This window comes from Cuculus canorus, chromosome 8, assembly GCF_017976375.1.
Source record: "Cuculus canorus isolate bCucCan1 chromosome 8, bCucCan1.pri, whole genome shotgun sequence".
NCBI lineage: Eukaryota > Metazoa > Chordata > Aves > Cuculiformes > Cuculidae > Cuculus > Cuculus canorus.
Window position 1 is genome coordinate 34,199,781 of NC_071408.1, and position 26,299 is coordinate 34,226,079.

At 44.8% G+C, this 26,299-nt stretch overlaps 1 protein-coding gene across 4 annotated transcripts in view; it reads right to left on the bottom strand.

The window, feature by feature from the left end:
- TGFBR3 (transforming growth factor beta receptor 3) overlaps nt 1–26,299 on the bottom strand; it is a 105,572-nt gene that overhangs the window by 42,487 nt on the left and 36,786 nt on the right. For all 4 annotated transcript variants that reach the window (XM_054072784.1, XM_054072785.1, XM_054072786.1 and 1 more), the window contains exons 3-4: nt 22,452–22,636; nt 4,745–4,882 (exon numbers count right to left, since the gene is read on the bottom strand). In XM_054072784.1, the coding sequence (XP_053928759.1) occupies nt 4,745–4,882; nt 22,452–22,636 (323 nt within the window). The remainder of the gene's footprint in view (nt 1–4,744; nt 4,883–22,451; nt 22,637–26,299) is intronic.

A 26,299-nucleotide genomic window follows, 5' to 3' on the forward strand; every position in this document is an offset into this window, starting at 1 on the left:
GATAGACCAGTCACCAAGATTCTCAATTACGTGGCTCAGGCACAGTTCAGGCACTAACCCACTGCAGGTATTTTTTGAGTGAAATGCTACGATACTTGGGTACGTTTATTTCTAACACAATGAGAATGAAGTCACTAAAATCACAGTAATTTTCCCAGCACCACTTACTTAACCCATAAAGGTATATGTAACTTGTATAGAGTCTGAAAACAACCCTGTCTATAGCAAAGGCACTGCTTACACCTCTCTGGGCCGTCACCCTTTGGCCACTTTTCACTAACACAAACAGAAATTTACATTGGATTTTACCAATATGCTAAAGTTTTTCCTTAGTTCTAGCTCCTAGTGTTCCTTCTGGTCTACAGCTTGGAAAAAGATGCCCTGAGAAGCCAAATGACAACACAATGAGGCAGCAGACCAGTAAAGAACAACTCCTCCAGCACCAGTGCCCATCTCTGATGGCTTTCTCCACAGCGCCGTTGCTCTGTAAGCATCACCATGCTTCGATTCACTGCCATGAGTTCGGGAAAAAGTCCTCAAAACATTGACATTAAACCTAGCCTCCTGTTAACACAACACAGCCTTTGGTTTGGCTGAGGTATGCTATTTAATATTAATGGTAAATAATCCCACTGTGAGGTTTAGCCCCCAGCAGACAATGTGTGCACATGAACTTGAGAGGTGCCTCTGTGAAGATGAAGCATGCGACAAGTCACTGTGCTGAGTCAAGTCCTGTGCATCACACAATAAAAACATGTGCAAAACCTCATACACGCACCCAATTTATAATTTTATATTTAAAAATGTTCACCGGAAAGGTACCGTGTACTTCCCACTATACTATTTCCACACCCTCAAAAGCTGGAGTTTCTCCCGCATTCATCTGAAACATCTGCTGAAGGGACAACCAAGCTCAAGGCAAAAATTCAAGCTTGGACTCTATGATAAGAACTTCAGCTACAGCCCAACTCAGTAGTACTGCGTTTTCCTGTCTTTCAGATATGCACTGACACAACCTTTAAATCTTTTCATCCTTTCCTTTAAATAAAGCAATCTCAGGAGGCTCCACTGTAGTGGGAACTCAAAGAATGAATCCCCAAGGTAGCAGCCCATCTTCCTACAGAGGGCACTGAGGACACATAGCCCTACCTCCACCCTCTGCTCCAACACAAACACCATTTCAGCGCAGTGTGCCTTGGTTTCTCCACCCGTACAGTGGCACTAATGGCACTTCACAGAGTGTTCTGATTCATTAGCACTATCAGCAGATAATGAATACTCTTTCTAACACAGTTCTCTTCTTTGTCAGAAATAATCCTGGTTCTACTAACACAACTAGCTTGTAACTTTTATTTACTTATTCAAACACACTTCCCCATAGCATTTTAAAAACTTGTAAAGTTGTATATCAAAATATGATGTTTTACAGAAAAATAATTGCTAGGAATAAAAGGAAATCAACAGCTAAGAATTCACTAATGGTTACGTGATTCTCTAACTACAAACTCTGACCTGGCTCTAGGGCTGCAGTCTTTACCAGCAGTGATGTCCCAGACCTTGGCATTTGAGATTCTTCAGGCCGCTCAGCTTTCTAACCAGTGATTAATCAATGGAACAGCACGATTCATATTTCACATACAGTACATTCATGAAATTGTGAACGACTGCATTCTATGAAAAGTCAGGAGGAGAAGCTGGCAAGGCAATGATTGTCCTGTTCAAGGCTCCCATAGAGACAGACACAATAGCTATGACACTCCCGTGATACGTGTGGCACAGATCGCTGTTCTGAGGACAGAACTCATGGGCATCAAAAAAGGGTTTTAGAATCTGAAATCTTACATGACTCAAACTACTGTGTTTTCTGGCATGGCTACACATTTCAGGAGAACGAACAAGACAGTGCTGCAGAAAGACACGGTGAAGCCAAGTATTTTCAAACCAGGGCCGAGGAAGCGAGCTCTGCGTTCAGCTCCTTCGGAGCTGCAATCTATACTCCTAGGCTCTCAAGCCTACCAGAGGCTCTGGCAGGGAGGCGGGGAGCTTCTCCACTATTGGAGTAGAAGCAGTGTGTCCATCTGCCCCACCCCAACCATCACTCCTGGTTCTGCACAGGGACAGGCTTCTCTAGGCCAGAAGCAGTCCCAGGGACTGAGAAATGCCATGGCTCAATGCAGGCAAAGAGCTCTGCTGACACCCTCGAGCCCCTCGCCCCCCGTCTGGCACACCGCGCTTGCCCACAGGCGCTGCTGGCACTTACTTAGGGTTTCCCACCTTTGCTGTGGTGCATGATTCTGTGCACTTTTTTCAAAGCATTTGGGAAAACAATGCGTTTGTCCTCGTGAGCAGAGTGGAACTGTGGGAGCAATGGATGGTCACAGCATCTCAAGTGTTCAGCCTGCAACCTCCTGGCCCATCACCCCAAGCCGCACCAGCTACTGACAAACCAGTACATGGAAAGTGGGAAGGGATGAGCCCCTGATGAGAGACTGGAGTCAGCGTAAGTTTGCAGCAAAAATACTGCCTTAGAGAGAAAAGACAGAGAATGAATTTCTGGAGAGAGAGGGACTGCAGGGACCAAACTGGGAGAGGTAACGGCAGATCAGTACTCAGTGCTTTCTGTTCTGCAGGCTCATTCTTCAAGCTCTTTACAGAAAACAAAAATAGCAACCTTAATGTGGTGAAAGGAGAAACACATACATTATACGGCACATGAAGAGATCCAAAGCTCTAATGGAATTACTTGGGTGTTTAAAGGTGATTAGGGAGCTAGCTCTCTCCTTGCAATGGAAAGGTGTGCTCTCCCATCCGCACAGCTCATGGGGAGCAGCATTACCCCAGCACCACAAGCGCGCGCTAGGAGGATGGTGTGACACATCACAGCTTTCAGGCCTTGCTGTGACCAGCAGAGCCTGAGAAAGGCTGGAATACTGAGAGGAGGTGTTTGAGTCCCACCACGGAGAACTGAACTCGTAGTGTCTCTCAGATTCTTCTACCCCATCTGAGACTCAGCCCAGCCCCAGACAATTTCTCCTTTGGGACAAATTGAGAGTGCTGCTGCTCGCGTTTTCAAGGCCACTTTTGTAACCAGGAGAGCTTGAAATAGTCTTCGGAAGCAAACACTGAGCTAATTGTACAGCTTTGGCAGCTGAGGCCTTCAGCACATTCCTATTGTTCCTATGCATTAATACGACCTGCTGAAGCCCTGCTGAGCCAAACCGAGCGAGCCCAGCAGGGTCACAGCCTCAACACCAGCATGGCCCACTGAGCAGCAATGGATGGCTCCCAGCAGAGCACCTCTTCGCTCCCAGAGGCAAGGCAAGGGCAGAGGGGAAAGCCCAAAGGAGGAGGAAGAGAAGGGAAGAGAGAGCCAGATGCAAACTAGCTGATATGGAAAGGGAGTGATGACATAGTAATTGTAGAGCAGATCAAAACTAAACTGAAAGTAGGTCCAAGACTCTTTTAACTGATAAAAGGTGCTGTTTCTTTTGGCCAAAGAAGAGTGAGGAATCTTAGCGGGCTGTTGTTCATCACCTTATTCCTCAGTCATTCTCTGACCAGAGCTGAACTATACTGGTTGCAGCAAGGACATTTACCAGGAATGTAATACAAGAAGATAACAGTTAAGAGTCTCTGACACAGTAATGAGAAAACCTGAGATCGCAACTACTTTAGAACACAAACAAGCTCAAGTTCTTTGCACCAGTCAGTAACGCATTGCACTGGAAACAGGACAGAGTCCTTCAAAGTTCAAAATACTAAGGGTACTCTTACTCTTGTACCCTGATGACAGGAAGGACAAAAGCAATCCTAAAAACTTGTGGTGCCTACAAGTGACAGGACCCTGTGTGCTTAACGGTGTCACCCCTACATGAGGTCAGAGAGCAGTGTCCCTTGCCAGGGAGACAATGCAGTGGCACTGCCACTTTTCCCTTCCACTGATGCACAGTGACACCATCCAGTTCCCATTCGGCACTGCAGAAGCCACCTTGCCTACCACTGCCAGCTGGGCTGGAGGAGCAAAATTAAATCCTATAAGGCTGCAGCTAAAAATAATCAAGTTTAGTTCTGCAATTAGAGTTGAATATAGTAAAAGCTGCAACTTTAACAAAGACGACTCATGATAGACATGATGTCAGGCATTAAAAATTTAATCCAAACAACTTGTCTGTTTCACTACAAATAGCAAATCAACATCCTGGCAAACTGCAAGGACGTGATTTACAAATACTAGGTAATATCTGGACCCTACATTCTAAGCAGTGCTCCAGCCTTTCTGAGAAATAAGAATGACTTCATTCTAGGCTTAGCTTGGTCACTTCAACAGCCCAGGCTTCACTGCAGACATAAACTGTGAGTGCACATACTGGGCTCAGTACATACAGACATTAGTTTTGGTCACGGACCACACAACTAGTGTCCACTCACTGTATTCCCCATTGCTTTGAGTTTCTTTGCGTTGTGGCACCATTAAGCTTCTAATGAGGACTGGCAAACTATTACACCCTCACAGCTTTTGGGACTGGAATGGCTGACAGCGTTCATAACTACACAATAAGCAGAGTCTGAAAAAGCAGGTTTGGTTTCTTTGCCTTTAGCTTTGCCCTTCCCCCTAACCATTCCCCAGAGCCCTACACCGAAACGTGACCTCCTGTTAACTTGCTTTTTAGTGTACATTTGAACGCAAATGCCACTCACTCTGTGTCTCTGCTACAGAACCAGCTGGAGGGCTGGCAGTACTTACAAAGAAAACTCTTCGGACTCCAGGTGCCAGTCTTTCTGTTTTCAGCTTCCAGACCAGAGGCAAAGGAGAATTGAGAAGAAACACCAGAGGCTTCTGGTGGATATGCACTGACGAAATTGGATTCAAATGTAACGTGACCTACGGAGAAAAACAGAAATACGTGAATACTCCCTTGTAGGTTTCAAAACAAAAGTGGTATTTAAAACAATGAATCAAAGGTCATTTTCATATATATTATAGCTTCCAGCATTCAGACCTCTTGACCCAAAACTATAGACTAATCTAATTCCAAGAACATCAGTCGGCAGAGCACAGATAATATAAAGAATAAAATAGTTAACATTTGTGCTCTACGCTTGCAGAGCACTGCTGAAGTGTTTAAGGAAACCTTGGCAAACGCTGATGAAAAATAGCTTCTGTGAAAGGTCAAACCACTAAGCCGAGAGTTGGAGAAAGAGGAGATAAAAGGAATTGCAAGCAAACCCTGAGTTCTGGTTTCTAGACGGCAACCTACAAAGCTGGCTTAGAGCACAAACCTCATCTGCTGATGCCATTAGGGCACAAATCAAACCTGCAAAACAAATAACACTAAACAAAAACCAGGAGGGACAAACCCAGAAGCGCAGGCGAGCGTGACACTAGTTTATGGAAGGAATTCCAACAGAAACGTTAACACACACTAGGGAAGGAAAATGCCCGTCTGCAGGGACTATAGGCTACGTGGGGAAAATGATCCCAGGGAAGAGGACATCACAGACTTGAGGCAACCTGTTAGAGGTGATTTGCAAGCAACCAGTCTGCAGTGGTTGAAAGCCCCTCCTGCCCAGCTCCTCGTATCCCAGCGTCACCCTTCTAGAGAGGGCTGACGGGAGCGACACTCCAATCATGCACAAAGCAGAGAAGCGCCTGTTGGGTTTTAGCACATAACAACTTGTAATTGAAATCACAGTGGTTTTGCAGTACCTAATAAGCTTTTTAAGCAGTCAGCATTTGGCTTGATAGTTGACCTTGCCTTACAGGAACAAAGCTTTCGTCTGCAATCAAGAGGTGATGTATCCCACAGACAAAGCAGGGAAGCCAATGTCCCACCAACAAGTGGCCGGTGGGCCCCCTGACAGAGCATCACAGGTCTTTCTAGAAATGGTATAGATGGAGCTAGCACCAACACAATCACCCATTTCATGGAATCACGAGAAGGTTTGGGGCGGAAGGGACCTCAAAGCCCACCCAGTTCCAACCCCCTGCCATGGATCCAACACCTCCCACTGGATCCATCTGAGTGGTGGCACACAGAAATGAGCAAACAGGTAAATTCAGAATAAATTTTGTCTCTTGCTATAGAATTTGAAAGGACATCCGAGATAAGGAAGACCCCAGGTACAGTTGATTGCATCATTCTTATACAGTGGTAAGCACCAGTTAGCTCACCATTAAAGTAAACGCAGACTGATCTGGCAACCTAACTAGATGAAAGCTAGACACCAAACTGAATATTAGGTGCCTATTATTGTTGAAAAATGTTCCAAAAGAAAAAGTTAGCTTTCTTATTTTAACTTGTTTTAATTTTCGCTCCCCCAAAGTGCAAAGCTCCCCACCACTGACGAGGGAAAGGGAAGCCCAGGTCTCAGGACTGACAGCAGAAAGACCTTTTGCTGCTACTTAAGGACTTGCCAAAAAGCCAGCAAACAGCTGGCTATGTTACATACCCGCTGGCAGCTGAGCAGAGGCTTACCTGCAGATTTTACCAGATTCTTAACACCCACTGAATGAAGGCGTTTCAAGTCCCGGCAGTGAAAGAGATGTCAAAGCCTAGAAGCACACCTCTGGTACATTTACCTTTGTCATGCTTGATTAAAACTTGTTGCAAAACTGCTATTAAAAGAACAATTCTGCATTTGAACTAAACCCAAACCGCTTTCAGAACAAATCCCTCTTTAATTCCACCACCTCAGGCAGCGCCAGCTCCGCTGGGGGGAAGGCTGGGCACCATCACCTTCCACCCCAAGGCAGCCTACTTGCTGCCTGGTCTCTCCTGGCAGGAGGGATGCTTGGATTTGTGCATTTCCGGAAGAAAATACCAAGTATCACAGATCACCACCTCTACCAGGGACCACATCTCTCTCCACTTTCTGCCTCAACAGGATAAAACACTGCACAGTGTCAGCGCTTTGAATGCTAAGGGATGACAGAGACCTCACACGCCAAATAGCCCTGGATCTTAGCTAAAAAACCTGCTTTACAGTGTAAGGCTGTAAAGTAAAAAATATTTCTGTTAGCTGAAAATAATAGAGCACATAAAATTATTTGTTTTACAAGGCTCTGGCTTTGTTGTTCTGTCTAGAAATGGGGAGGTAAAACCAGAGGAAAAAAGGGTGTTTGGAAAATTAAATATTAAATTCCTGGCTATTAAAACTAATTCATTAATTCTATGGCATTTCAACTTTAATCACTGCTAATTAGTAATAATCTGTTTAAATTATTAAACACAATTACCTTGTTCTGAGGCTATGTTTTCTTACAAAGCAGTAAAAATACTGTAATCCAAGTTTACCAAAGCAGCCCAGTACCTTCTGCAGTCCTGACCTGGCAAGTAGGAGATCTAATGGTATTCTGATATTTTTTTAGCTCCAAAAGGCGTAAAGTGCATTTGATTTTAAACTCTCTAAACTTCAAAGAGTCAAAGAGAAAAATCTACCACACTAAATGCAGCCAGTACTAAACACACCCGCTCTCCTCATCTGCATCCATAGTCACATTTTCACACCCAAGAATAACTGGTTCCCTCTGATCCTAAAGGAAGCAAAGACTAATGTAAATATTGATGAAATGAGCTCTAATACAGGTTTATCTACTTAAATAAACAAGAACAGACAAACAGCATCAATCCTCTCACACTTAACAACAGGGCACTCGGCTTGGGTCTGCACCCTGGTGGGGTTTTCATTAAAACCTCAAGTCAACGCAAAGCTCCTATTAGAAATTTTAAAAATGTTTGCTATTTCAAACCTCTGGTATTTATTAAAATCAGCAGCAATACAAGAAATACAACACAATCTGAAAACTCCATCTTGGAAAGAGCCAGGCCAAGTCCTTTGGGGAATAAGGAAATGGAGAAGTATCTCTGTTTCTCCTGATCTCAGACAAGGTTCTCCAAAGCCAACATCTATCAGACAAGACAGATGGCTTAGACTTCATGAAGACTTCAGCCTGTTGGTCACAGGAGACAGCACACAGAGCAACCACACCACCTCAGTGAGGAAATCAGAGACTCTGCAACAGCATCTGCTATTGAGCTTCGGAGCTGCTACCCCTTTGGGCTTTGGAAATTAAATATTTATATAATATACACATATATGATCGTTTCCATACGTGCATGGAAATAATCAACAAAGTTTGAGCCGTATTTGGGAGCAGTGACATATCTATCCATGCCTTTGGCTGGGACTATAGGATAAGTTATATCACATAATAGAATTTTCCTACGTTTCTGCCTGAAAAATGCAGGCTGATCCTTAAGAAAAGCTACAGAACTTTACCACAAAACCAATTCGTTTTTCGTAAGTACATTAAGTGTCCCCATGAAAGCTGTCAGAATAAATGTAATTTTGCACTAGCACACTCCTCAGTTCACTCACAAGTAAGGTAGCAACAAAACACAGAGTGGAATTCATGTTCCTAGTCCTAAAGTTGAGAGAGACTATCATTAATGTGAGCGTGCTTCTGCAGCAGCCTCTGTCACTATAGTCCCTGGTATCTATATTGCCTGGCACCATAGTCCTTGGCCGAACAGAGTCCTCAGCACCAACCTGGGTTTCTAGTCTAAAAAACACCCCAAAGAGCAACTTGAAAATTGCTCAGGACCATCTCAGTCACCATGTTTTCCACAATTCCATTTTGCGCTGGAGGCCCTGGGCAGCCTGGCCGGACCACAACCGTTCCCTCTGAGAAGTCGTACAGAACTAACAGACTACTCCCAGCTATTCCCCCTCAGTATTGAGGATTGCCCCCATCGCTGTCTGTGCCCGATGACACACAACAGCAGTACGTACTAGGGGAGACTCTTTTCTGTCCTTGGAAAGACTCACAAAGATAACATGGGCAGAGTAATAGCAGTTGCTTGTTAACTAGACCAAGTGACCTAAAGGTGCTTTAGCCCATTTTATGATTCTGCTTTAATTTTGCTTCGGTATTGCTTGACCAAGCAGCTCACAGAGCTGTGCGAGATGGGGAAGACTTTGACTGAGGTAGGATGTTGCTGAGAAGTACAAAAGGTGTGCATTTTACAAGCTTATAAGGAGCAGAACCACTGTTTTCCTTGGTTGGTCAGTAGTTGCACCAGCCCTTCTGGACACATGTGTCAGCAATGGTCCACTTGGCAAGGCTCAGCTTCAGTGGCTGTTCATGAGAGCTCGTGCCTCTTCCTGGCTCAGTTCTGCCCTTCACCACTCTCCTGTGGCACCCACTTCTCCAAATAATATGTGACTAACTTGTATGGAATAAGACAACTTGGTCACAGGTGGAAATTAAAGATTAAAGCTGTTCTAAAAATTGTACAACAAAACCTACAAATTGATTTTTAAAAAGCACACCAACAATAGAGCAGATCACTGACTGGGACAAGAACCACAGGGAAGTTCCATCTGCTGGAATGCATTTTTTCAACAGACATTATAAAAACTGTAAAAAAACCAAAAGTAAAATAAAGACTTAAAAAAAAGACCTCACTTCATAGGTGCCATGTCTATCTTACTTATGCTGTAATTCCTCAGCCAGCTGTACGGATCTGTTGGAGTGGATCCAGAGGAGGTCACGGAGATGATCCGAGGGCTGGAGCACCTCCCATCCAAGGACAGGCTGAGAGAGTTGGGGTTGTTCAGCCTGGAGAAGAGAAGGCTCCGGGGAGACCTTAGAGCAGCTTCCAGTGCTGAAAGGGGCTCCAGGAAAGCTGGGGAGGGGCTCCTGATCAGGGAGTGCAGGGACAGGATGAGGGTGAATGGTTTTCAGCCGCAAGAGGGGAGATTAAGATGAGATCTTAGGGAGAAATGTTTTGCTGTGAGGGTGGGGAGGCCCTGGCCCGGGGTGCCCAGAGCAGCAGTGGCTGCCCCATCCCTGGAGGAGTTCCAGGCCAGGCTGGATGGGGCTTGGAGCCCCTGATCCAGTGGGAGGTGTCCCTGACCATGGCAGGGGCGGAAGTGGATGGGCTTTGAGGTCCCTTCTGACCCAAACCATTCCATGATCATGTGCTCCTATGACACTTGCATGTGTCCACGTTGGTCTCCACAGGTTGCACAGGCTGCAGAATTCCTTTAAAGTCTCCAGCAGCCGCAGTGTTAAGGCAGCCACAGAGGCTCCTCTGTCCCCGGGGATCACAGCTTCATGCAAGGCTGAATATCACCACAGAAACCAACTACAAAAACAGTCTGCGGGCTCCGGCCCCGTTGCTCTGGTAAAGCAATTTGTACTGCAAGAAAGGCAAGGGCACAAACGCTGAAAGCTGATCAAAGCAAACACTGCTGCTAAAGGGCCATTTTGTTTTGCTGACTTCAAGGCACGGAATCGCAGGCTGTTTTGTTCTAAAGAGATGAAAATCAAGTGCCAAGGATCTGTAAGGTCGAATTAACTATTCCAGTGTGATGGTCGTTAGATAAATTCATAGCACATTTTCCAAAACAGTCATTACAAATTGTGCTAATAAAGCAGGACAAAATACACTGCGGTGAACTGTCCTGCCCCAGCGAGGACAGCTCTTTGCTAGGAGAGCAGAAAACTGAATACAAACTCTCAGATAATACAAACAGGCTTTCTGACTTACAAGTGATGCACTGAACCTGGTTTTATGACATCTTAATTCATTACTCAGCTGTAACCATTAAGTTAATTAGCACAAAGCAGGCAAAATTTAGACGAGAAACGTGAAGATTCATTCCTGCCCCTGACCTCTCTAAGTGTTTCCACTCTTGTTAATGTAACGTTCCTAGGACATGAATTACCTGGTACTGAAACAGAGAAACTAACCCGAAGAACGTGATCTCTCCAGCTCATTAGTGCAGATTACCCAGTGCAAGAGGATTAGAATATCTACTGAAATTCATTTGAAAAACACGATGTGGATACATTGCCTATGAAAGAATTCCATCAAGGATTAATCCCCGAACCCACCTGAAGTGGTGGGATCTAGCCCCACACCACTTTTCAGAGGTGTTTCTCTTTGCTGTGGGAAGGGTCTCCAGGCCAAATTTTTTCTGTTTAAGATGTAAGTAAAGAAAAAGTGTATTCTTCAGATGGGAGCTGCAAACTCAAAACGAAACGTTTTCTTTTTTGCACACTTGTCTTTTCGCTCTGCTCACTGAATATCATGTTACAGATCTGACACTGAACCATCTGTAGCAGATTTCAATGTCCAGCTTTCATGAACCAATGGTTTTCGAGAGAGTGCTGGCTGATTTTTCCAAGAAACACAAAATATGTTCACATGGTGTCACTGCTGGAAGATGCTTTTGCTCAAAGGGTTACATATTTGTACTCTTTAACCAAACGCATAAACAAGTTCCTGTAGGCAGGTGAGACCCCTCTGGGAAGGTTTTCCAACATGGGCTCTTACTCGTACAGAGCAAGCACCTATCTGTTTGTGAAAACTCACCCCAGCAATGAATCATCAAATGGTTTGGGTTGGAACAGACCTTAAAGATCATCCAGTTCCAACACCTTCTACTGGATCAGGTTGGTCAGAGTGCCATCCAACCTGGCCTTGAACCTCTCCAGGGATGGGGCAGCCACCACTGCTCTGGGCAACCTGGGCCAGGGCCTCCCCACCCTCACTGTAAAAAATGTCTTCCTTATATCTCATCCAAATCTCCCTTCTCTTAGTTTAAAGCCACTACTTCTTGTCTTGTCACAACAGGCTTTGCTAAAGAGCCCCTCCCCAGCTTTCCTGGAGCCCCTTTCAGCACTGGAAGCTGCTCTAAGGTTTCCCTGCAGCCTTCTCCTCTCCGGGCAGAGCAACCCCAACTCTCTCAGCCTGGCCTCACAGCAGAGGTGTCAGATCATTTCCATGACCTCCTCTGGACTCACGCCAGCTGATCTGTGTCCTTCTTCCTTCTTCAATGAGACAGAAAATCTTCAGAACAGCACCAGAGAAATAAATACTTCCAGGAAACCTGCACTGCCACTCAAATCAAGCACTGATCCCCACAAGCAGTTACTTTTTCTCCTGCAGAACTCGAAGCTGTGCCACCCTCACAGCTCTCGCCAGACGCACGGCGGTCTCTTCCCTCTGCCAACACCAAAGGATGCTGCTGGGGCAGGGACCTGGTCTTTCAGGAGTGAGCAGGGGGCTGCAACATACATCGGGAGGGAAAGCCCTTTTGTTTCTGCATTTCTGCCAGGATGAGGCTCAGGGAATGGCTCCGAGTCCCTGACGCCTCTTACCAGGTGTGGGGAGAACCAAAGTTTATTTCCAAGGATCAGGCAGCACTCTAATTCTAAAACCAACCCCTCGCTTATTTTACCCTGAACATATGGTTGCAAATGGATTTGCTTTGCCTGGACCTTCTCGCCCCCGCTCTACAGAGAGAATTGGATGACCAACCAGCAGTTACAGCTCAATTGTGAAAATCATGGGAAAGATTCATGCCTGGCACAATTCCATTGAGTCACTGGCATTAACCCAGAGCCTGATATGGTCCCATACATTATCTTATTAAAAAGAACATTATTGCATAATCTGCTGACCCTTAGGATCTACCACCCAGACTGCCAAACTGGGCTCTACTGGAAAGCAGGCAAGAGAACAGAAAGGTTGGTGAGGACTACCCAGCTCTGATCTACAGCCCACTGCATGCTTTCCATTAAGAAGTATGGTCAGAAACCTTTGACCAAAAAGAAAACCTTTTTTTGTCTGTTTGTCCTGTGACAGGGGTTAAAGGTCAGGGTGCACTGTGCTAGACAGAGTTTGCTCCCCAAAGAGCTTACAAACCCAGATATCCCAGTCCCGCACCATATGTGCATGCCAACATCCACTAGCAAACTATTTTGAAGTAGGCATGATGTTCACAGGTGGCCACTTCAATGTGAAGATGTAATATTGATGATTCAGAGCAGAAATGGCAGCTGCAGTGCATGTGTTCAATGGGACAACTACGTAAAGCTCCCTTTGGCCTCAGTGCAGCTGGAGTATCACCCGAGCAAAGCAACACGTGTAAACTGCCAACATCAGCTTCCTTCATCTGGAGATACAACATCTAGTTTTCTCTATGCACACATATTTTAACCTAGGTTTCACGTCCTAAGTGTTATCTGATGCATTACACAGTTCATAGAATCAGAGTTCTCCTGAAAACTCAGATTTTCCAAAACCTTCTGGCTGCAGCAAAGCAAGCAGACAGTTTGTGCATGGACATCTCTGCTCAGCTCTGCCAGCCAAATCCCATCTTCCCATTCTATCCCCACTTTGGGCACCTGCAGATCCTGTGCTGCCCGCGGTTCGCTCAGTGGACAGCCCGTGTTCACGAGGGCAAGGCTGGGACCACTGCGCCCTTTCCTCCTGCAACCCAAACCAGATGATCAGGATCTCAAAGATTAAGTGAAACCATTTGTGCCATCTGCCCTTCGTCGAAGCAGTCCAGCTTCCCAGTGCTAGAGACCCAGGAACACGATGTTTCGCTCAGCCCTGCATAAATCAGTAGAGGTCAATACCATTCACATGCCGTGTAATGAATCCTAAGGGGAAAGGCCTTCTTTTATACATTTTGTGGGAAAATTTCTTGTTGGCTTTAGATCTATTTAAGGGCACGGGATCCATTCCTGTAAGCTGCAAACACAGCATCTCCTGTTGTCGTAATGGCCTGTTCATAAAACAGTATCACAGCAGACTTTTACTTTAATTAATAAGTGAAAAGACTCATGTGAAAAGGAAACGCTTTCCTAGACAACATTCTACTCTGCACTGTACAGATACTGCAGATCTCAGCTCTTCCTTGGTGAATCAGCTGGGCTGCAAAGTAAGCTTAATTTCATAATCCTTTTCCCTTCTCCCATCCTTAACCTTTCATCAGGTGTCCAATGTCCTGAAATAACAAAGGCAGGAGAATCACTGCTGCACTAGAAGATGTGTGAACACACCATGAAAAGCAGTACCTGAACCGAAGCAAACTAACAGATAAAAGGCAGATGACAAACTGCTGCCGGGACCATTTTCCTTAAACACATTTGGGGCATTCTGAGCACTTTTTCTTGGAACAGTTTCTGCTGCCTGTATTTTCAGTGTTAGACAGATGCAGCCACTCACCCAGCAATTCCATAGCTGCACTAATGTACCACTAATTATTGATGCATCTTCTCTCCTGACGGGTCTGGTCAGTCACAGCTCAGTTCAGTACCAAGGGTGTGTTCAGAGACTCAGTGCTAGCACTGCCTCATCTCTCTTGGGCTCTGAACTCTGAGTTCAGAGTTCTTCTCAATTGCAAAACACCATGGAGATACAACACAGCACACAGTGTCAGAAGAACATGATGGCAAAACTGGAATTGGAATAAAGGGTAAACCCTGAACAGATGAACATCCTACCTTCCACTGTTCCAAAAGCTGCAGGTGGGCAAGGAGAAGATGCTGAGACAATGAGGCTTCAGAAAGCAAGAGATTACAAACAAACATGTAACAGATGATGAAAAGCCTGCAGTACAAAGGGTTATGCCATTCGAGAGCATATGTAAAACAATCTGTTCCTCAAAGGGTTTACAGCCAGACCACACATAGATCCAACTGACTGAGAAAAAGAAACATCATTGTACAGGTCCCTTAGAGATACACAGTCACACTGGGAGGTGTAAAAAGTGGAGTTCACATTTTTATTGGACATGCAAAACTGAATTCTTTCTTTCCAAGCCAGGGTGAAGTACAGTGTGCGTGCATGAGCCACAAAAACCCGAAAACCTAAGCATCAGCACTCAATTTAGGAAACAGCTTTGTTTATTATCAGAAACCCCCCAGCCTGAGTAAGAGTTGGTGCAAGCCTGTGTCTGTAATACCTACACCAGCAAATGCCACTAGAAACTAAAGACACAGGAAAGTGCTTTCAGAGGAGAAAAAGGAATCGTAACCAGTCCATCACCTCACTGCTCTCCTGGGGTAGGTTTTCACTCTTCCCAAATTTTTTCTATTTCCAAACTTCAAAACATCATCAGCACTTTTACTCTCTGTACAGTAGTTCAAAGAATTCATTTATGATACTGACTGCACAGGAAAAAAAAATAAAAAAAAAATAATCAAACCCACCAGACCTCTACAGAACCAACTTTCCTACTCAGTCAGGCCTACTTGCACAACAAGAGTGTATGTACTCACAGAAGCAAAGCCAAGCAAACCAACAAAATCCTCCAGAAGACCTTTTGAGGCTGTCAGTCAATTCTTTTCTTGCACAGTGATGCCATTCCACGCATCAGCTTTCCAGCTGCCAGTATAAGAGTGGGCTGCTGCTCCTTGTGGGCGGTGTTTTCCCACAGAGCTTCAGGTGTATTTCCAGTGTCCAATTTACCACGTAGCAACTACCACTCAAAACCCCGTTAGTGGAAGAAAGGAGGCTTGTTCCAATGATCTATTGTGAAAAGACACCCACAAAGCAAAACTAATGTCATCCAGAGTCACATTTCTTGACAGACCTAGCCTTCACTTAGGTATGTGCATGTACTCATAGACTGTCCGTGCAGAAGAACTGAAGACTTTGCTTGAAGACTTTGCTTCCTTGGGTGATGACCGAAGAGTGAGCTGGATATGTCAGAATGCTGGTTATCTCCAGAAAGGTGACAGATTTTAATACTTCTCCCTCACTGAGGAGACTTAGGTCATCACCAAGTATCACTTCTCATCTAGAAACACCGACTACCACCACCATGTGTATGACATGGCATGAGCTCCAATACTAACACAAATATTTCTGGACTACAAATTGCTGTGGTGATCATTAAAGAGACATTATTATTTAAGTACCTATAATTCCTTCAAACTTTTCCAAGCAGTTGAAGTTTCAGATGTTGGCACCTCACAGTGGTGTTTTCACAGCTTCTCCTTTACATGACAAGTTTCCCTGCTGTAGGAGCACTCTGCCTATGTTTCACAGCAAAGATAAGAGACTCTTCTAAAGAAATACAAACCCGAGTACAGGATAAGTGTTTCCAAAAGCATGATCCACATTAAAAAACCCATCTCAATTAGAATATTTGTTCATTTTCTCATCTGTTGCCCCTCCAAGGTTTTTCCTTTTCAGCTGATGCAGGAGCATGGCTGTCAGGCACAGCAAGCCTGACACACAGTTTGTGTTGGAAACCTTCCCCAGTGCTAGGAGGCTGGAGGAGAACAACTCCATTAATTCCAGCTTTTGGTTCAAAGAGACGCTCCAAAGAACACCACAAACACGACCACTCATGACAATGTTGCTCCAACATCTCATACACACATGCCCAAAGTTACACTGGAACCTGCCCATCGAGTCTGGGATATCAACAGGCGCCCAGAAATGTCATCACTCCCTTCATTATCTTTGCTTGGGGAAAATAACTGTAGGCAAAGCAGTGATTTATAAATTCCAAGGTGTGTTAGACAGAAGCTCTGAGGACGGAACTGGAGACCAAGGATGGGCATCACAGTTTATGATCAAAACACATGCATCTCTATGGAAGAACATGTGCAGGCACGTGCAGGGTGCACTCGCACACCCATGAGCAGAGACGGAGGGAGAGTCCATCCAGCAGAGACTGTGGCAGCAGCCCAGGTTCTCTCTACAGGTCTGCAGCAGCACCTCAGCTCCTTTAGGCATTTGCAACAGGGAAAACAAGAGACCAATTTTCAGCTTCTGGGTTGTTCTAAACAGCAGTCAGCAAAACCAAAAAACATAAGTGATCAGAGAAGTCATTCTGCCACTGTCCCTGCTGAACCCTTTACCCTTCTGTGGTGGGCCTTGGCTTCAGACACCCTTCCACACAGGTCTCAAACTAAGAAGCAGGTCTCACTTTCTGCATACAGTCCCCTTTCTAAAAACTGAGCACACCAAAGCTTTGCACAGCACTTTGTGAGTCATGAGAAGTCCCTGCTGCCTTTGTAAGGGCAGGCGTGCAGCAAGGCGCTCCTGAAGGACAGCAGGCTCTGCACAAACAGGCTCCTCTGGGCGACACACACTTTCCTCTGGCAGTTCTGGGGGGCAGAATTGGAAACAACTGCCAGGTCTGATGGCCAGCAAATCCTGAGCTGGCTGGAAACATCCCACAAAGACTGCAGGCGAGAACAAACAAGAAGAAAAAGCCACATTTAAAAAGACTGGATTTTATGCAAGCACAGATGCTCCAAAGCACTAACAAAGAGGAGAGTGGGGAGAGTGCTGTGAGGCTTTTCAAGAAATGGAGGCTGGGGTAGCTGTGGGTTTGTTTTTTGAAGACATTGCAATGCTGTGTCCATTACTGAGGCAATTCAGACATCGGTGCCATCTAGTGCATTAGCTGCATGAAAGCTCCCAGGATCAAGAGATGCATGGCATGAGGGACTTCTGCTTTCCAAGAAACAAGTACAGGGTGGTTCTGGAGTGCATCTGCCACAGCGTCGCTCACAACTTGACCCCAACACCTCACTGGCACACAGCTCTGGTGGAAGCAGTAATTCATCTAGGCTTCCCTTCTTGATATTCTGATGTAAGCATGAGGGAAGGGGTCCACAAGTCGTATGCAAAACACCATGAAAGAAGATTGTGATACAAAGCAGCAGCCAACCTCATGCTTGATGGAGAGGTTTGCTGATGACAAACTCCTTTTCTACTGCCACTCTGGAGGTCCTGCTGGGACTGGTAATGTTGCTTCTGGACGTCTGTGAGCCACAGATCATCATGGAACAAGCAGTAACAGGGTGAAAGGGACCAAGGGAGCTCCAGAGAAGTGGTGAAGTCTCCATCCCACGTGCAGCAACGTAGGCTTCCCGCTGTCCCGCAGTAAGGGAGCAGAGGGCAGAGGCAACACAGCTTGGCAAATGCAGTGATGTGTCCTTTATTTCCCAGCCTAATTCTGCACCACACATCCTTGTCGGCTCACCAGAAATACCCAACCTGCACAGCAACAGGAGCTGCCCATGCACAGATCCAGTATTCACGTTACTTTAATCAAAAGGTTAATCTCACAGAACTAATTAACTCTTTATTCTTGAGGCTTTTGTTTTATGAGTTTAGGAGTACCTAAGATAATGATCCAATCATTTTAATTTGGATTATTAAACCTGAGCTGCATCAAAAAACTTCTGAACACAGTTAAACTGAACACTTTGTGAAATTCAGTAAATATGGAGAAAAATAGTCAAAATTAACCATGTTTTCATCACTCTCATTGTCCAGGTCTCCAGAGCCCTAAAATATAACCCGTTGAGACACAGAACTATCCTGAACTCAGGATGTTCTGCAAAGGTCAGGACGTAGAAACACATTATCAGGTGACTACTTCAGCATCTTTTCCTGCCCTGTTTTTACAACTTCGAAAATCTGTCCAAAATGCACTTCAACATTGGACTTCAATTTTGCCCATCATTTTATGACTTAAGTGGGTCAGCTCTGGTGCCCCAGACACACCACTAGTAAGTACTTTGCTGTTGTAATCACCCTGCTCCACAGGAACTAACCTGCATTTTAATATCAGAATTGCTCTTAAAGGAAAATATGCTTTTTTTATTATGAAATTGTTGCCAAGTAACACTGGTTAAACAGTGGGGAAAAGGTCCATTGAATTATTACAGCCTTATGGCATTACTAACAATTGTAAAAATAAAGATGAGTCCTTGATTTTGCTGCTTTCATTTCACAGAACACATGTTAAACATCTGTATCAGGCATAACATCTTAAAGCCATTGAGGATGAGGATGTCAATGAAAACAATAGTGACGCCACTGCCAAGAACTCTGATTCCATGTATTCATATGTATTCAATCCTAAGTATTCACATGAGATTAATGTTTATCTGCCTTTGTCCCCCCTTCAGCTCTTTCCTTTGTGGCTGCGTGCCTGAATCGGCCCAGGGAAATTCAACCGACAGATAATGAAGAGTCCTCTGTTAATTCAGGACTCAACAGCACACCTAGCTAAGGAGGGACCTGCACCCTAAAACAAGTTTTATGTTTTTCTACACACGTTTTCCTGGTGCAAATCTCCAGCGTTTCCAAGCCCCTCCACAAAAACCGGTTGTTTCTCCAAACAGAACAAGAAGCTCCATAGAAAAGCAACAATCTCCGTCCAAAAAACTGGGAAACCGAAGCAGTGAAGCCGCCCAAAGCTGAAGAGAAAGTTCTTATAAAAGTTCAGTAGTTCCAGGCTTTCCACTGAGCCCCAGATGCACAGAAACGCACACACGCACTCACTTCCCCAGGAATATTTGATCAAATAAAACAAACAAAGGAGGCCTGCGTTTCACATGCCAAGTTCAATATAAACACTTGTGGCTATTACATGCGCCCGTGTTCTATTTCCTATGATAAAGCGCAGCCAATAGGAACTGTGATAAAAGACATTTCTAAGAAATACTTGAAAAAGAGTAGAACTTTCGGGGTTCTTAATTGAAGAAAGTGTCTTTGTGGTCCTAGCAAATAAGATGTCACCCCAACAGAGACTATCAGTTCCTTGAAGATCACAGATACCATCACAGCATTTCACAATAGGACCTTGCACCTAAGACTTCAGATTTCAGTCTTAGCATGTAAGTGCTAAATCACTGACTCAGTTTTGCAAAGTTTTTCAGAATACAGAATCCCATACATTTCCAGACCCCTCTCCCCTCCTTTTTTTTTTTTTTCAGTTTACAGAGAAGAAAAAGCACCCAAACCTTCCTAATCTTTACAGAGAAGCCTGTCCACGTCACAGGAGGAACACGAGCCCTTGCCATGCCCTTCCCTAGATCAGCCACTCTCCCATGTCTAAATTTGCACATGCTCCTTGCCTCTACATTCTACACAAGTGTCAAAGGGAGTTAAACTAATGCAAACATCAATGCTGCATATTTATGAGAACCAGGAGAAGTGCACAAGGATGTTTAATGCATAAGCCTTCTGAGGAATTTGCCAGGGGAAGTTTGCGCTCCTCCCAGCACGGAAGGAATGTGTCATTTAGCAGCATGTAGCGCAGGGCAGGTTAAAAACAAAACACAACCCGACCTCCTCCCCGAGAAAAAGCCTGCACTTAAAGACTTTCATATTCCACATTATCAGAACTTCAGCCAACCTCTGAATGAATGCATGGTTTATTTTAAACATGCCTTCCATGCTGCTGAATCCAAATGACGTGCTGTCACACACAAATGCTGGTTTTGCTCTGGAGTGTACTGGCAATAAGGTACGACAAACAGACCCCTACCTTTGCTATCAGTGTCTGCAGGCCACAGGAAACACCTCCGCTGGTAAATCAAACTGGTGGAACTCAAGTTGATGGGCACGTTCTACTTTAAGACAAAAGGCCACTTGGAGCTGGGTTTTACAATAATGGAAGAGATAACATTTGCTCTGCTTTGTTTCCTGAGTCCAACCTTGTAAGTGAAAGCCACTCTTTCCAAGTTGTTTACGTGTTTGTGCTCGGCACTGTCGCCAGCACGCCTTGCTCCAGCTTCCTGTGCAGTTCAGAGCAGCCATCTCCAAGGGCTGCAACTGGAAATGGGTCAGGAGATGGGAGAAAGAACACAAGGGCTGTGAAACACGTTCTGTGCATCACCATGTGGCACATTGCAGCAGTCCACAGAAAAGACAGCTTGGGGCAAGCTGCTTTCTTACTGTAAGCACATTAGGGGAGGCACAAGCAGCACCTTTTTGCTAGGCAGCAACTATTTTTGTTCAGAGCCAAATATTTAAGTCTTATATCATTCTGTCAATCTGATTAGACAGTGGTGGCACGGCCTGCAGCCTCGTGCACATGTGACTCAAGCTCCCGTTGCGTGCACGCAACTGCAGACACTGCTCTGTTACACAAGCGGTGCCAGGAGCATCAAACAGGAGGGAAAGTTGGATTTGTGTGAACGCTAGCCTGGCAGCTGATTTATTCTGGTCTTTTGGGAGGTACAAGCTCTAGCCGCAGCCTGCACCATCCCATCCCCCAGGCACCTGTCAGTAACTAAGAAGTGACGAGTTCCCACTGTGCCATGTCCCCACAGCGAGGGCACTCTTGTGCCCGCTTTCAGCATTGGTGGTTACCTTGTGAGATCTGACTCTCAGACCCAATATCTGTGACTTTGCCAATGGATCTAAAGGTTCCGGGGTGATGAGAGAGGCTCTAACAAATACATCACAGAATTATGGTTGGTTTTCACAAGAAACTATGTTACCAAAAAAAATAAAGAATAGTAATTCCAACTCCACTCTGTGTTTCATGCCCTGAGAACTCACTGTACCTAGGCTCTCCTCAGGCACTTGCAGTGCACTCATCAGGCCGATAACCAGTGCCTGGCAAACTAAGAAAGGCTTAAAAAAAAAACCCCTAAGAAACAACTCAAACCAAAAGAAACCCTTGCTTTTCATTCCCAGCCCCACTAAAAAAAAAAAAGCCCATAAAACCCCACAGCTGTACTTTTTCTATTCCTCTCCTGACAGTTGAACCGGAGACCACTTGACATTTCTCATTAAGGGCAGCCAGTGAGATGCCTACAGAAAAAGTAGCAAATAACTTTTTTTATCATACATTAGAAACTGCAGAAAGTGCACATACTGAAAGTGAACAAAGTGAACACAGGAGCTGATGTTTCATGGATGCATACACTATCCATTGAGCAGGACACAGCATAAACGCAACAAGGCTGTTATTGAAGACAGTGGAAAGATTCCGATTATAGCCAACAGTATCTGCCTTTATTTAAATGACTACAAAAGGCTCCACTTAAAGGTTTTTGGAGCACATATTTAGACCCTCTTTTTCTAAGCTTCTGCCTCCTATACCATTATCTTTTTTCTCTCATTACAAATGCTGCTAATTGTGGTCCCGCGCATAGCTCCCGCAGGACGTGGCACGGAGGCCTTGTGCGTGCATTACTGTAAAGAACATGAGTGGAGCAGCTCAGCTGTCACAGCATGCAATGTTTTCTTTTCACTTCAGCACTCTGTTTTGATGAGTTTTGAGAGTAAACAACAGTACCGTACAACCTAATATCAAAATTTCTTCTTATGCTGTTGCTTTCAGAGCAGCTCAAGTTCTTGCCAATCCCTCCAAGTGCAAGGCACGTCAGTAAGTAACTGGGCTGTACACGAGTGCTGCCATAGTCAGCAACACCTGCTTTCCTCCCCTCCTCAGTCCCACTCAGCGAAACATTAAGAATGTTTTGCAGAGGTAAAAGAATTTGAACTTAAATATTTGTTTATAGTGGTCGTGGCAGGGATCCAAAGGCATTCATGTTAATTTGCAACACATTTAGGTAAACGAACTGCTTTGAAGAGGACCAATTCTGTGAAGGCCTCTTGCAGATCTAAATCTGTTTCTTATTTCCTTTGCCCGCCCCATCACCTTTTTTAAGCACACTTCACAGTTGTGAAAGGTGATGGCAGAGGGGCTGGGTATGGAAGTGGTTACAAAGCATAGGTGGACAGCACCCATGCAAGCTGTGCTTGCTGCTTTGCGGTCTTTCTGGTCACCATTCAGAAACAATGTTATTCAGAACAATGCCATTTGCAGACACGCTCGTAGCCAGGGATTTAGACAAAAAGTCATTTCCCCTTTACCTGTCTCTCATGGTGGCCAAGATCTTCCTCGGGGTTCCTGAGGTTGAGGACGTGCACCTCTTGTGGCAGGCTGGTTGTGCCCCTGCTTGCGCAGCCAGATAAGACTGTAAAACTCTCCAGTAAGGCATGGACAGGGTGCGAACTGTTAATCCGTGATAAGACACATTCAATCCTGGGCACGGGACCTGCAGAGTAAGACACAGATGCACATCATTTGGAGAAAAAGCAATACACGGATTACACCTGTCAAGTAATGATCATCGCTTGGTCACAAAGCCCACAGGAACACAAGCAGAGGCCTCATGTTCATTACCCACAAAATGAAGACGTTTATTTCTATGCCCTTTTAAATTCTCTTGAATTTAACTTGTTGGTTTGTTTCTCTCTAAAAGTCTAAATTTCAAGTATGAATTCCAAAACTGAAGGTAGTTCTGTCCTTACCAAGGAGGAAACCAAGGATAAAAGGGAAAAGAAACCAAAAAAACCCAAAGGAATATAAACAATGCAGTGATAGTGGTAGGAGAAACTGGTTCATCTTAAATGTGAATTATTTGTTTATGCCAAGCACTGTTATCTCCAACCACTGAAAAATGCAACCATGTATATACAACAATGAAAAGTTAATCTCTAGCATAAAATAATTACATCAGGAAGGATTTGGGCGAGTTGGATTTGCTGCTTTTGAAGCAGTGTTGATTTATAGTGAATGTCTTTCGAATCCATTGTACAAAACAGCAGGCATCTGTCACATGATAAAATGAAATGTTTGTTTACCGAGTCTATTTTACGTCTGACAGCAATTATCTAACCTGATAACAGATATCTGGTCCAGAGCAGAGCTTACGCCCTTTCAAATAATCACCCCAGCATGATGCAGTGCCGTGCTCTCATATGGTACGTGAGGCAGCACGATGGATGCAGCAAGAGAGCACCACTGCCGAAACACACGGAGCTCTTTACAGTTAAACTATATCTCAGGAAACTGAAGCAGGACAAATATTTATGAAAAGCAGCCCTGCTTTCCAAAGGGCTCGACCCCACCCCAACAGTAACAGACGCAGCATGGGTTTGATTCAGAAGGCCATGGGAGAACGTAATTGGCGTAACCTCTCATTTGCACCAAAGTAGCTCAGATAGGAATCAGAGTCACATGAACCAGTCAGTTTGGAGGCTGCAAGGCATGACAGAGAAATATAAGTTAGAAGCACGATCTTTTTCCCCAGACAGTACATCTGCAATTGAAGTAAAACGGCTCCTTTGAAAAAGATTCAAAATGAAAACAAATCCTCCAGTGATCAAACAGCAGAGCTCTGGTTTTGCGAGGTCTATTTCCAGGTACGGCAGCACTACAGATCATCAGACTTCGATGTACAAATGTTTAATGACGTTAGCACTGACCTACGCATTGCTGGGTAAAAAAGACAGTTCACTCAAGACTCAGTTAGCAACTGGCCATTTAGAAGTCAGAGAGTCCATCTCACACCACACTTCATCTGGGAAAAGCAAAGCCCCTTGTCGTGCTGAAGGGGCTGCTGCTGATCCCACCAATGCATGGTACATATCCCCCCAGCTCCCACGGAACAGGAATACTTGTTAAAAGCATAAATCACACATGCCTGTGCATGGGATACAGAGGATAAACAAGTTTTCTGCTTTCTGTGAGGGGTGTGGTAGCAGCACTGACAGCCAGCTGGGGGGATCTGGGGCTTATTGAGGGGTTTTAATTTCTTTTTAAGAATAAGCATACAAAATGGGACAAGTCCAAGCAACGACAGTTAAAAAAAAAAAAAAAAAAAGAAAAACCCATAACTGTGAAAAAGCTGCCCTTTGTAATAGTTGAGGAGTTATAGGAGTTATTTAAAATTTGTAACAATAACACTTGGAACAAGACAGAAATGGAGTTGCCAGAAAAAAAACGTGCACTTTCTTTAGTGAGGGTTCAGCAGAAAGAGCTAAAACCTCTCCCTCTCAGCAGAAAGGCTCCCTGTGAACACCTATTTCCATGCAGTACATACACCAATCCTCCCCTCGAGCCTCCATCTGGTCTTCATTTCTTCATTCTGTACAAATTCATCACATTAGAGGAGAAGATATCTGGATTTCCCCTCACTTCCTACAAGGACACATCCCCGTGAAGATGACAGGGACTGGTACATCAAGCTGTCAGCAACTGCTCCCTTCCCAGGCACCTCAAGCGCAAGTTAAGAAAGCTCTTCTCTCTCCAAGGCCCACTGTTCTCGATGGGGAGATGGAAATACTCCAGACTGGAGCAGAAGGCCACATGGCAGGTAACCACAGGCAGCCGAGCTCTGTCTGCACGATGAGAGGCAGATGGAGGCATGCCCTCCTTGCCCGCACTCCATGCCAGCGGGGCATGGGCCACCACCCTCCTCTGACTGGAAAGCCATTTACTTCCCTGAGGTGGTTTAAATCCTACAAAACGCATATTTACCACTCAGAATAAACAAACAGAAAGCCTTCTCTATGACACTGCTAATCTGGCTGTTTATCGCCTCCACGCCAACTGAGTGTATTTGAAAGCCATCATGAAACCACAGCCTCATCCTGCCCGGATCTTACTGTTCTGGTGCCTGGCCATGCACCAACACCAGAATCGGGCTCTGCCAGCTTCTCACTCCAACCCCACACCCCCTTCCTGCAGACCTTACTGACATCCTGCCAAAATTCCCTGCCAGTTCATCCAATTGATGTATCAGGAGCACCTCATTAGCTCCAAACACGTACAGAGGCTCTCTTGCATGTCATCCCATCAAACTGGATCTTCAAGAGTCAAAAGCATCTTCCAGGTTGCACATCCCAGGGCAGCTTCAAGCCTCCAGCCCCTCCTCTGCTGAGGAAGTGAGTCTGCGTGCCCAGCTTTTGTTTAACTTGCATGGACCATGCATCCATTTAACCTCGTTAGCAAACCCTGGCTCTTACCACCATCAAATTTTAGTTGCTTAATGTCTGCAAAGCCTTTTGAAGATGGAAAGCAGGTTAGGCAATTTTATAAAGAACCACTTACTACACACGTTTTACAATGGCAGATGTTCAGCAAATTCAAAATTCTAGACAATTGTTCAATATTGAATTAGTTTCCACTTCCAATTAATAACACTATATTAAAGGAAATCTGAATGCAGCCCCAACTGTGTTTGATACTGACATCTGGAACAGATTCAATACAAGCTCACATTCTTGTTTCCCATATCATCCGTGCTGCTAATGAGTAACACGTGTTCTGCTATGCAAAAGCAGCAGACATGGGAGTAGGACACTAAGAGGGATAACACAACAGCCCCAGACCAGCTCATAACCGAGATGGATTTTATTCAAATACTAAAGGCTAAGACACATTCTATTGTATTTCCATGGAGATTTCTGCAGTGTTGTCAGCTGAAAAGTGTGACCAGCTCCTGCAAACTGCATAGGGCTCTGCGGGGGGCTCCACGGCACATTCGGGAGGTTACCATACGTCACATCAGATACAAGCCACACCAAGGGGACAGAACACTCCTTAGAAGCAGAAAAGATTGATTCTAATTGATTTTTGAGCGAGGGAATGACACAAATCTAGTCATTATACATAGAGATAGAAGAATTCAGACTTAAGGAACATCAGGGATCTCTGTGCTGTCAGATACAAAGTAATATAAATTCCTGCAGGTCCTGCTAGAATTCACCACTTTACACATTGAAAAGCAAGTCTTAGAGGAGTCTAATCATCCATGCAGAGATTTCAGTATCCTCACATGACAATTCCACAAACGTTCTTCTGGAGAAGGTTAATTTAAGGGCATTTTTTTATATCAGCTAGTGACAATGATGACTGGAACAAGAAGGAAGAA